This window comes from Euprymna scolopes, chromosome 45, assembly GCF_053919585.1.
Source record: "Euprymna scolopes isolate OS-2025 chromosome 45, ASM5391958v1, whole genome shotgun sequence".
NCBI lineage: Eukaryota > Metazoa > Mollusca > Cephalopoda > Sepiida > Sepiolidae > Euprymna > Euprymna scolopes.
In genome coordinates, this window is record NC_136526.1 from 42081791 (window position 1) to 42094835 (window position 13045).

At 32.3% G+C, this 13045-nt stretch overlaps 2 protein-coding genes across 2 annotated transcripts in view; one reads left to right on the plus strand and one right to left on the minus strand.

Annotated features, from left to right (window-relative positions):
- The window catches only part of LOC145269496 (uncharacterized), an 89282-nt gene extending 79028 nt beyond the window's left edge, over window positions 1-10254 (minus strand). Inside the window, exon 1 of the mRNA XM_080125231.1 lies at window positions 6681-10254. The gene's annotated coding sequence lies outside the window, so the exon portion shown is untranslated. The remainder of the gene's footprint in view (window positions 1-6680) is intronic.
- The window catches only part of LOC145269498 (ubiquitin-conjugating enzyme E2 J2-like), a 70101-nt gene that overhangs the window by 33474 nt on the left and 23582 nt on the right, over window positions 1-13045 (plus strand). The window contains exon 3 of the mRNA XM_080125234.1: window positions 11254-11294. Within this exon, the coding sequence (XP_079981360.1) occupies window positions 11254-11294 (41 nt within the window). The remainder of the gene's footprint in view (window positions 1-11253; window positions 11295-13045) is intronic.

A 13045-nucleotide genomic window follows, 5' to 3' on the forward strand; every position in this document is an offset into this window, starting at 1 on the left:
GGTCCGTTCATGAACTTGTTTCGTGGTGGTTATGCAAAAGCCTTGTCCTAGCATCCGACCAACTGACCATTCCTTTATTATAAATTGCATTTATTTTGTACCGATTTTTATGAAATGTTAGAAATTAATGTGAAAATTGTTACCTACTCAGTCTGTTTTTGTACCTTTTTTATATTCATATTTGTATAAGAAATTTAAAAAAAAAAAAGTATGAAAACAATGGCAGAGGTTAGTCATTTTCTGGTGTCAGTTTATTATTAAGCATATAGCTACCTATCATTAGAATTTAAAACACTAAGAAAATGTCAAGCTGGCTTGAGGTGGGCCCTGTGAGGTTTTACTGCAAAAAAATTTTTTTGTATTTCTAATTTAATAAAGTTTTTTTTGTCAGGAATAATGGATATGATATGCCAGGAAATGCCAGGAATTTTATGTCTCAAAATTTTTATATTAAGTTGTATTTTAAAGATGGCGGCCGTTGACCCTCTTTCGGCAAGGTTACTTGTAAACTTTTTTTTTTTTTTTTTTTTTTTTTTTTAGATGAAAGAGAGGTTATTCATGCCCAATATGCAAGTTAAAAACCCTTGTTAACAATTTGTTTGAGGTTTAGCTACATTTTCACTCGGACTACTCATGCTTTGCTTTATTTCCTGACTAGCAGTTCAGCCCAGCTTGGCTCGGGCCCTATGTACTATTCATAACTTTATGTGCATATGTATATATATATATATTAAAAAGTTTGATTCATATCCAGGTAACCTACATTTAAAATTTCAAATGTTTAGACCCAAAATTGGCAGAGGAGTTTGGTAGAGTCTGCAAAGGTCAACTCTTTTAAGTTTGACCTCTTGGCAGCCAAATTTTTGCGCAAAAACTGATTAAAGAGCTTGCTGCATGTCTGAATACACTTTATGTAAAATTTCAGATGTTTAGATCCAACATTGGCTGAATAGTTTGCTAGAGACCGCAAAGGTAAAATCTTTTGAACTTTGACCCCTTGGCAGCCAAATTTTCGGCTAAAAACCGATTAAAAAGCTTGCCCTATGTCTGACTACACTTTATGTAACATTTCAAATATTTAGACTAAAAATTGGTTGAGAGGTCAAATTTTTTTTAACTTTGACCCCAATTTTGACCACTTAACATTTATTGTTTTGGGCTCAAATCATGTTAAAAAGTTTGATCCATGTCCAAGAAACCGACATCTAAAATTTTAAGTGTTTAGACCCAAAATTGTCGGAGTTTGGTAGAGTTTTCAAAGGTCAAATCATTGAACTTTGACCCCTTAACAGCCAAATTTCTGGCCGAAAACAGATTAAAAAGATTTTCCGAAATCTCAATACCCTTTATGTGAAAACATGAGCTCAGTCTATATATATTACATCCTCTTCTTGATTAGAAAATATAGTCTAGAATCCAATGATCATGTCTACATATGTTTTTGATTAAGCTTATAACAGTGTGAGTTATTTATATTTCTTTTCTCATTCTCCTCTGACTCAGGACTGTACCGTGGCTCAACTATGTTTCTCCTAGTATAGACACATCCTCCTCATGGTCTTTGCTAAAATCTTTTAATCATTAATCTGTCTTGAGATAATCCACCATCTCAAACACAGCATTTATTTCTTCTGCCATTCTCTTAAGACGAAGACAGTAGTCCGACGATTCCAAATAATACGAATAACCAGTCCTCATTTCAAAAGTTCAGAAATGTAACGTGATCTTTATTCACAAAAACAGTACAATTTAACCATTCTTTTTGAATTCTGTTTTGTTTTTTTTTTCTTTTAAATTAATATTGAATAAAGTTCAGTTTCGGTAAAAATTCGATCATATTGTTTTCTTTTTTTTTTTTCTTTTTTTTAAGCAATTTTTAAAGTTTTCTAAAATCTTGTATAAAAATCAGCATTTACTAGCTAAAATACACTTAAATATATTTTAATTTGTCCAGATTTCGTGTGTGTGTGTATATATATATAAATATATATATTACATAGGAGTCACCACTGATCCAGGCCCAGAGGCCACTTGAGGATAAGGGTTAAAGAGTGTACAGTAGTCAATGGGACAATATCATAAGAATCGTTAGTAGTGGAAATTTGGTAAAATTGGATTACTTAAGGAGAACGGCTCATCAAGAACTTGTTTACGTTGGACTTGAAGACAACCATATTGTAATCAGCTGGAAAGCAGACAAACGGAAGACAGTTCTACAGGTGGGCAGTTTTGAGAAAAAAGTTTTGTTCATGGAAGCTACGTTTAGGTTTAGGCACAGATGAAGAGTGGGGGAAATTATTGATAGTGTTTTCAGCTAGACAAGTGTTTCTCATGAAAGTTTGGTGAGGGAGGATCATAGATTGGAGCTCAGATGAGCACTTGCCATGAAAAAAAATAAAACAATGTCTCTTCTGTGAGAAAGAGGTTGCAGGGAAGAGAAAAGGGCATCCCCTACTAGGCTACAAAGTCTATTTTGAACTCTGTCAAGGCAGAGTAAGTTCTTTCTAGCATCTCCTACACAGATGTGGCAACAATATTCCACCCTTGGACGTACCTGGCTCTTATATAGGTAGAGAATGTCATCAACAGTGAGATAACTACTGGATCGATAGAATGATCCTGCCATTTTTCCAGTGACCTTGTCAACAGATTTGATGTACGTGTTCCCTTTCAGATAAGGAGTAAAGGTCAAGCCCAGAAGCTTGTCAAAACATGGAGCCTCCCCAAGACTAGAGCCATTCATTTCAACTGATGCCAGATGGGGATCAGAGCGTTGATGATGTAAAGTGAGAAGCTTGGTTTTAGATGCATTAAAAGTAACCAGCCACTTCTTTCCCCATTGTACCAAGCACTCAAGATCAGAGGAGAGAGAATCAGAGAGAACTTTGTCATTTACGGCCTTTGATGTGTTGCCATAGATGGTTGTGCCATCAGCATAGATGTCAACGAATCCGTTGTAGATCTATCAGAATGGAAACCATATTTCATGTCACTAAGAAAGTTATTTTTGCTGAGATGGTTGACTACTTCTCTATTTTACACAGATTCCAGTAACGTACTTATGATGCACAGGAGACTTATTGGTCTGTACTAAGAGGGAGATGACTGATCACCTGAATTCTTAAATACAGGGCATGTCGTGATTTCAAAAGTAAAAAAAAAAAAGTATTTAGGTGCCATCAGTTAGAATCGAAACCGAAGCTGTAGCATTCCAAGCTGGTGACGTTACCACTGTATCACATGTGCCCCCACGACATAAGCACCCTCGACAAACCCGACAGGCTGCTAAATCCCACCCCCACACTGTAGAGATCCCTAGATGTAAAAGATCTTTCTACTCCAATAGTTTCTTCCCCAGAACCGCTAGACTTTGGAATTCCATTCCAGGTCCCTGCTTTCCCAACAGTACTGACGTGCAGAAGTTCAAGTGTAACGTGAACCGACATCTTGCTGCCCAAATCCCTACATAATACCCCAGTAGTTGTTGCCCCTGATAGTAGCCCCCTACACCAAAGTGGCAATTTGCCTTGTTTGGGGTGAAAATGTAATAAAATAAAAATAAAAAATAAACAAAGATGAATGCAAAAAATGTTTAACGATTTTTTTTTTCAATTTTTACCCATTTTTGGCACTTTAAAAACAATTTAAACCCGATAAAGACCCATAAAAGAACAGTCCATAAAAAAATCTGATCATTTGAGGTCCCTAGATCTTTTGCAGATGAATGCAATTCCACAACCCATATATAACAAAGTTGTATTTTCTTTTTAAATAAATAGAAAAAAGGGGTTTTAATATGAATATCAATACACAAAAAAAAAAACACATTAATAGGAGTGTGTGTATATATATATATATATATATATATATATATGACTACTTCTTTAATCACATAAATTAATATACAAAATATAATTTTATGCGTAAAGTTTAAGTATTTACTTCCACAGTGCTCAATACATAGGTAGAGCTAGGTAGTAAGTTGTAAAAATATACATGAAAATTAAGCTACACAGAATATTCCGTGTTTCATCCACACTAGGATTCATCAGACTTATTAAGGCATAAGCCTGACGAATCCTAGTGTGGATGAAACGCAGAATATTCTGTGTAGCTTAATTGCCATATATATATATATATATATATATATATATATATAACACTATAGTACTCTATAAAATAACATTTTAATAAATATCATTTCATTAGTTAAACATTTTTCTATTCTCATTGTGAACGTTTTAAATTAGTTCATTAAAATCAGGAAAAAGTTATAGCCTGTTGACTTCGAATGAGTGCTTTGTTAAATATTGAATATGGTTAAATTTGTGCTGATTTGTGCATTAAATACTAATCTGTAACTGTGCATTGAACAGATGCTATAATACTTAATTTGCTGCATCTTATAACAAAAGTCCACGCAAAATTTCAGCCAGATTGGTCCAGTAGTTTCTTAGAAAAAGTGGAACGGACAGACAGATATACTAAGAAAAGTATAATATATGTATATATATATATAAGCTCAATGCTTATAATATTAGTTATATCATAAGAAAGACAAGAACCAATAATATTAAAATAGAATTTTCGAAAATTTGGTCTTTGATAGAACTTATTATAAACTTGCACTATACACCTACTTTTGAGAATGAATACGTCATTTTAATATAATATATATATATATATATATATATATATATATATATATATATATATATATATATATATATATATATATATATATATATATATATATATGACTTTTGAATCCAATTGTTTTAGACGGCCATGAAAGGGGGAAAAAAAAAACAGAAAATAATATTTGTCGATTTTGTTGGTTTTTTTTTTTAGGGGGGGGGGGTTACGTGTTTGTTAGCTTTTGCCTGTTACGAATTGATAAAGAATTTTTGCGCTGAAGATGTGATATGGAACAAATAAATCTATGAAATATGTGTACACAATTGTATTTATTGAAGTTGAAATTTTTCAGAGCATAATCGTTTTTTCTTTTTGTTTTCTTTTAACAGGCGGTGAACTTTAAATTAAAATAAATCACAAAAAAAACCAACATATTTATAGTATACAAACTTGTAGTTTATTCCAAAAGATTCATTTTTGGCATTAATACTTTAAGTACAATTTCAGGCATATGACCCCCCTCCCATGACTTGCACATATATGGCATAATCTAGAGGTTCAATTTTCACAACTGTACACATTAAATTAGGATCTTGTTAGAATACTGTTCCAAACTAATATGTAGCTTCTCAATTAACGAGCTTTATAAATCGTCCACTTTTATTACTCACAAATAGTGTTAAACATTCCACATTGCAAAGTAATTTCCCGATCCACACATATGAATATAGACGTGTAATACTCAATAATGCGTCATCCTTGTTGGTACTAATGTAACCCAACTCTTAGAGCCTTAGTTACATGTCCCTATACATTTATTTTCTGAATGTTTATTAGCAGTATAGGAGCCAATTTGTTTTTATTATAATTAGTTTTATTATGTGCACCGATTATTATAATTAATAGTATGACTAGTTTTATACTTTCTTTATATTTAAATTTTTAAGCCTTTAAGTATGTATGTGTGGGTATGTGTATATATATAATTGTGTATGTATGTGTGAATGTATATGTATAGGTATATGCATGGGAAAATATATGCATATATATAATATGTGTGTGTGTGTATAAAGTTCTTCCAGTTAAATATTATTAAATATTATAATTATTATTACCTAATTTTTGATACCTTCCAGTAAGACAGTATTATTTTCTGTTCAACAGTAAATGATTATCATTAGTATTATAAAATTAAAATAACAAGTTCTATCAATACGCTATATATTATTATTACTGAAATTTTGATACCTCCCAGTAAGGCAGTATTATTTTCGATTTAACAGTAAAGGATCATCATTATTATTATAAAATCAAAATAACAAATTCTATCAATACGCTTAGTTTTAGTTGTACATTTTACTTACAGATATTATTCTAATTCTTCAGTTTAATTCCCCATTTAAAGGATATTATCAATGAGTATAAAATTAACAAAAAGAGCACCTTACGTATTGTTTGAGTGGACCGGATTTAATAGATTTAAACAGAGTAAAGAATTTAAGATGTAATTAATTTAATTAGTTTAAAGTAGGCAAAGGTTAATTTCAGCTTGAAAAATGCAAAATTTCATTTATTTCTTCTTCCTCTTCCTTTCTTTCATTTTATTTTATTTTCTCTGCTTCTTTCACTTTTTCCTCCCTTTCCTTATACCCAAGCCTAACCTGACTTACCAAAATAGTTACTCAACATTTTTATAGCGTGTTTGAACTTGTCTATAGACGTCACTCTTTGCTGTATATATATATGTTCCCCCTCATCCATCTCTTCATTTTAAATTTCTCTCCCCTCCACTACTCCTTTCTACCTATTCTATCTCACCAACACTTAATTCCAGTAATACTAATGTTATATAGTTGTTTCATTAAAGAGTCTTAGAGAGAGACTATTATAAGTGATGCTTTTTCTTGTGAGAGTTCTTATTAGTAATAATATGAGTCTTAGTGAGAGTTCTTGTCTTATTACATATGATGTTGTATCTTAGAGAGAGAGATGTTGTTGTAATGACATTTTATACACAGACATATAATAACAATACAATTTACCTTTTTGTAGAAATTACAACACAAAGATGAGCTTTATCCAAAACACATGGTGAATTTATTTTCTGACGACCGGTCGTGACTTCCTCATTAAGAACTCAAAGTTTCACATTTTAGTTTCTGAAGTAACGTCTCGCTTCAGACGTCCGCCTGTCTCTGAGTTTTCTCACTGACTGTCTCTGACTCTCTCCGACTCTCTCCGACTCTCTCCCGACCAACTAACTCCCACCTGCTATATTGAGAACTCCATGCATCCCGGCCACGTGAGCAAAATTCACGTGTCTCAACATGCGCGACTTTGCACGTTTTCGACATTGATTTCCCAATAACCTATTTTCCTTGTGTAGTTTCCACAAAGGAATTTAACCTACATATCTAATTTATTTAACTCATATTTTATTATCCACATTCTTTTAACAATTGAATAGTTTATTTATTATTTATTTCATCCGAATTAACAATTTACTGGACATTCCATTTAAACCTATTGTTCTTTAAAACTTATGTCCAGGGTTCGATTTCTGCTTTCTCTTATTTCCATTTTAACTAATCTCTCTATTTTTATACTTACATGAACAGGGGACAGCCCTTATCATGTAACATCCCTCCCTTCCATATTTCACAAAAAAAATGTATGCATTTTTAACTTTAGTACATTTTTTTTTTATTTTTACATCTACACAACCACACGGCTAGAAAGATCAGGCTAAAAAACACAAAAAAAATCTCTTTTAGTCAGCCCTTCACGGCCGATTTCACAATTATTTATTTTTTTTATAAGATCAGAACCTTTCTGATCTTTGTGGCATTTACTTTTTGGGTGTAGGGTATTCCTATAATTCACATCAGCTATTTTCCAGCCACCCATATGCCGCAGACTAGAGGTTTTCACCTTTCTCGAAATGGACGACTTCCTTCGTCTCAAAAGTGCTCTGATCTCTCTTTCCGCATGGTTAGTCTTATCAAGTATGGCTTTGTTTTTTATTCTATAACTATCTCATACGGGACATACCAAAGCTCATATACTTAAATCTTTGTGGTTGGCTTCAGAAGTTTAAGATATACCTTTTTTTTCTCTCATACGGATTCACTCGGATTTCCTTGCTTGGATTTTTGAAACTTCGACGAGGATTTAGAAATATCACCCCTAACTAACTAACACGTTTCGCGCCCAACACCGTAATTGCGCCTAAATTCTATCTAATTGCCCGTTTTTTTTGTGATTTTTCTTTCCTCTCACCAGAGCCTCCAAGATCCAGCAGATATATCCCACATTCATGCTTCTCTAAAAAAAATACAAGGTTATATCTTTCTTACGTAATCTACGGCATATTTTTGCCTGTCTCTTACTTCATTAAGCTATATGTGATTGCCTCGGGACTACCTCTCATCGGTTTACTGGTCCCCTTAAGAATTTTCGTATTCTTTCCAACGCCTGTTTATTAACTAAGCCAAGACTTATTTACTACTTTGCTTGGAGTCGTCTACGTGCAACCAGCTTATTTTAAGCACTTAATTAACCAGGTTCCCAAATTTTTCGTATAGGGGCACTTCTTGTGCTTATCAATCCCTACCAAGTCACTTTTCTTGGAGAAAAAATTTTAGGATCTCTAAAAAAAAAACAACAAAGCCAAATGCTAAAACAAAACATCTTTCTTACGGCGTATCACATCTAAAATCTCTCCAAATGCCCGTTTACGTAATTTTAATTCTTGTCCCCCTTCTAAAATTCTAACTGAATCTGTAAGCCAACCATACGTCTTAACTTATTTTCTACTAGATCATTTTAATCTAATGTATATTTACGGATAACTTTGAATTCTTGCTGTGAAAATCATAACATTACATAAGACAATTTACAATATTTGTTCAACATCATAAAAACATTTTCCAAAAAAAAAAAATACCTTAATACATTTAAACATTTTGCAACAGTTATAACTTTTTTTTTTTTTTAACAACAAAAAAAAATCATCTGTAACAAACAACAATTCAACAGTCTGTCCAAAACAATTGTCCCTTTTTTTTTCAAAAACAAAATAAATGAACACGCAAAAGCCGAAAAGTTCACTATGAACACAAAATGCATTTCAAAACAATTTACACGCCGTTTCATAGAGAGTACATGCGACCTTTGAAATTCCTGTTTTGATTGACAGATTAAATTCAACAATTCGTCCAAACGATTTCATATTGACACACATTTTCTAATGCACTTCTACAAATTTCAAAACAATAATAGATTACACAATCTCTGCATTCGCGTGTATGTGTGTGTGTGTGTGTTTTTTTTTTTTTTTTTAACAGGCCAATTCATTTATCAATGAATTACGTTTGGTGACTTGTTTACTATTTTTTTTCATTACTACGAATTTCTTTTTACGGCATATCGGCCTTTTCTTCTTTTTCTTTTTAATATTTCTTGTATCTTTTGTTCTCTGTGTGCGTGTATGTTCAAATTTTTTTTTTTTTTCATTTTTTTTTCTTCGCATTTCTGTGATCGTGTAATTTTTTTTCTTTTTCCGTGGTATTATTTATTTATTATTATTTTTTTTAATTATGTTGGACCCTTTTAAAACGTTGTGTTTCTTTTTCTTTTTCGAATTCTGTGATCGTGTGATTTTTTTCTTTTTCCGTGGTATTATTTATTTATTTTTTTAAATTATGTTGGACCCCTTTAAAACGTTGTATTTCTTTTTTTCTTTTTTTTTTTTCGTGGTATCGACCACAGGTTCGGTTTCTGCATCGCTGATGCAAAAGGTTCACGAACACCAAATTGAGAGTTGTTATATAGTTGTTTCATTAAAGAGTCTTAGAGAGAGACTATTATAAGTGATGCTTTTTCTTGTGAGAGTTCTTATTAGTAATAATATGAGTCTTAGTGAGAGTTCTTCTTATTACATATGATGTTGTATCTTAGAGAGAGAGATGTTGTTGTAATGACATTTTATACACAGACATATAATAACAATACAATTTACCTTTTTGTAGAAATTACAACACAAAGATGAGCTTTATCCAAAACACATGGTGAATTTATTTTCTGACGACCGGTCGTGACTTCCTCATTAAGAACTCAAAGTTTCACATTTTAGTTTCTGAAGTAACGTCTCGCTTCAGACGTCCGCCTGTCTCTGAGTTTTCTCACTGACTGTCTCTGACTCTCTCCGACTCTCTCCGACTCTCTCCCGACCAACTAACTCCCACCTGCTATATTGAGAACTCCATGCATCCCGGCCACGTGAGCAAAATTCACGTGTCTCAACATGCGCGACTTTGCACGTTTTCGACATTGATTTCCCAATAACCTATTTTCCTTGTGTAGTTTCCACAAAGGAATTTAACCTACATATCTAATTTATTTAACTCATATTTTATTATCCACATTCTTTTAACAATTGAATAGTTTATTTATTATTTATTTCATCCGAATTAACAATTTACTGGACATTCCATTTAAACCTATTGTTCTTTAAAACTTATGTCCAGGGTTCGATTTCTGCTTTCTCTTATTTCCATTTTAACTAATCTCTCTATTTTTATACTTACATGAACAGGGGACAGCCCTTATCATGTAACACTAAGGTTTTTAATAAAAAGTTCCAACCAGAAAATAAAAATCTTTTCACCGGCCCATAAAGAAGAATTACTCCAGAAATATGCCCAAGTTGGATTTCTACTCTATGATGTGGATTACACAATATACAGCTTGGATCTCATTACCTCACTGTTTTAAAGGACAGTTATCTTGGATTTTACCACGCAATTTGGAACTAAACATTTATATCCTTTTCTTCAATTTCCCCTGCTATGCTGCTTCTATTTAATCAATTTTTGATTATGATTTTCCATGTCTAACTGACTTTAGCAAATAGGGTGAATACCGTTATATCTATTTGCTAATATTTTCTCCTCTGAAGAGATGGTAGACATTGAAACCCTATAGGATAAGGAGATAAAATTTCTAAAGTATTCTTTGTCTTACTTGGAATAATAAAAAATCCTTGATTTGAATAAGGTTTTTTTTTTTAATTTCATTGAATCACTATAATTTGCTTTATTCTGTATATTGAGCAATTCCTATTTAGATGGGATAATACATAGAATATTACAACCAGTAATATTTTGTAAATCTTATAATCACAGGTTTCGATACCATCTGATTGTTGGATAAATCTATTCGGAAGTGTGTGTGTGTGTGTATATATATATATATATATATATATATATGATTGTTGATTTATTTATTTTATTAGCGATTCTGTAGTATTTTTTCTTTCTTCTCGCTCCCTGAGCACTCTTAACCCTTAATAGAGAAGTTATCTGCCCTTTGTTTACATTTTAGTCGCCTCCACATTTTGGGACGTTTATTTGTAATTATTAATTTTATTATATTTAAATATTATTACGTGCATAAAAGTAAGTTATCCATAGACATGCATGTTTTGAAGTATCACTTGTCATCGGTATGGACTATCTTTGTTGACAAGGATTGGACTTGTCACTATAAATAGTGTGTGTATTTAAAGTTGAATTTAAAGTTTTAATATCTGTATTTTTTTTTTTTTCCTTGTAGGCATTATACAGTTTTAGGACCGGAAAATTCTCCCTATGAAGGTATGTAGCATTTTTATATTTTTATTTTACTTAAAAATTTTTTTCTGTTTTCTCCCCCCCCCCTTTTTTTTTTTGTTGGAGGTGTTAATGATTTATTGAAAACTTTTAGGGAGTATCTTTTGGTAAATATTTGCATTAATGTTGAGGGGTAAACTGAAAAAAGAAATTGAATTTCAAATCAGTTTTTTAAAAATTGAATTTGAATTTTACAAAAGTGATTAATTTTTTTTTTTTTTTTTTTTTTTTTTTTTGTTCTTCACCTCAAAAGTGACATGCTGTTTGTAATTTTTTTTTATTCTGGAACGAATATAAAAAAATCAAAAAAAATCCTGACTCTTCACTTCAGACAATTTTTTTGCCAAATAAATTCAGTGTATCTTAAAAGTTAATGTATCACAAAACTTTTTGGTTATAGTCAGCTAATGTACTTCCGGTGTAGCATAACCAGAAATGGTGGCAACGCAAATCAGTTCCTTCACATTTATCATTCTTCAGTATTTCTATTGTGAAGCGATTTATTGGAATATAATAGAAGAAAAGGACATTATTGAAAAATATGCAATAAAAATTAGTAAAATTTTCAGAATGTGAGAGATTATATTATTATTTCCACAGTCAAACAACGTCACAGCCCACAAGAGCCATGACAGCCAACAAACCAGAAGTCCAAAACTCTAGTTTCGCCCTCATTTGGGCCCATTAGCTAGACATATCCAAACTCAGGATTCAAAACTCAAGCCTTTCGCATGCGAGGCGAGCATTCTGCCACCTGAGCAAACGTGCCACACACAAGAAAGTCTATTAACTAACTTTGCTTCTTTTTTTTTGTTTTTTAATGCCGTTTTGTAGTCAGTTCATTAAAAGACTTTTTCAATGGTCAGTTTGATAATATACAGACCATTCTGGTTATATTTAACAGTTAGTCTATATTTACTGAATTATACGTGAAAAATCTGTTGATAAAATATTGTTTGTCTGCTTTTATTCATCGGTCATATCATTTCCCCATGTCAGTATCCTACATTGCTACCAGCCTTCTTAAATATTACCATATATCTGTTTACCAGCAATGCTTCAAGCAAACTACCTCTCCTTTTTCATTTATTTATAATAATATGCTTGCTTGAGGCATTGCCAGTGATATATATATATATATATATATAGAGAGAGAGAGAGAGGAGGCAAGATGATAATGATGGCAACCTTCTGTCTCATAAGACAATGGCGTTCTGCATCTAGTCTGCTGCACTGCAGCATCTGGTGTGGTTATACAGTCTAAGCCTCTTCAGATGCAGGCCTAGACGGATGATAAAGAGATCTAGGTTTACCCAGTTACCAGAGTCCCCTTCTCGGCGTTGCAGATAAAGTCGGACGGAAAGGCAAACCAATATGGTCGAAACCAGCGTAGCTGCAGGAGTTGCCAGAAATGTGTTGCTGTGTTTCACCATCCGCCTATCGGGACTTCAAACCAGATTTTTTTGTCAGGATTTACTCCCTAAGCCTTTGCCTTTCCCAAGGCATCAACAAGGCGGTGGATCTATTTGCCCATAGCTGGTGAAAATTCGAAAATATTTCCAATTTTTGACGAAAATAACTGAGGTCTTCATCGTAGTTGTGGTTGTATCAGAATGAAAGTGAAATCCTTAAATGAGGAGGTTAGTATAATGCAAGAAATGGAAATATCTTAGTGTTAAGAAAGACAATAAAAGCAAGTGATTTTATATATATATATATATATATATATATATATA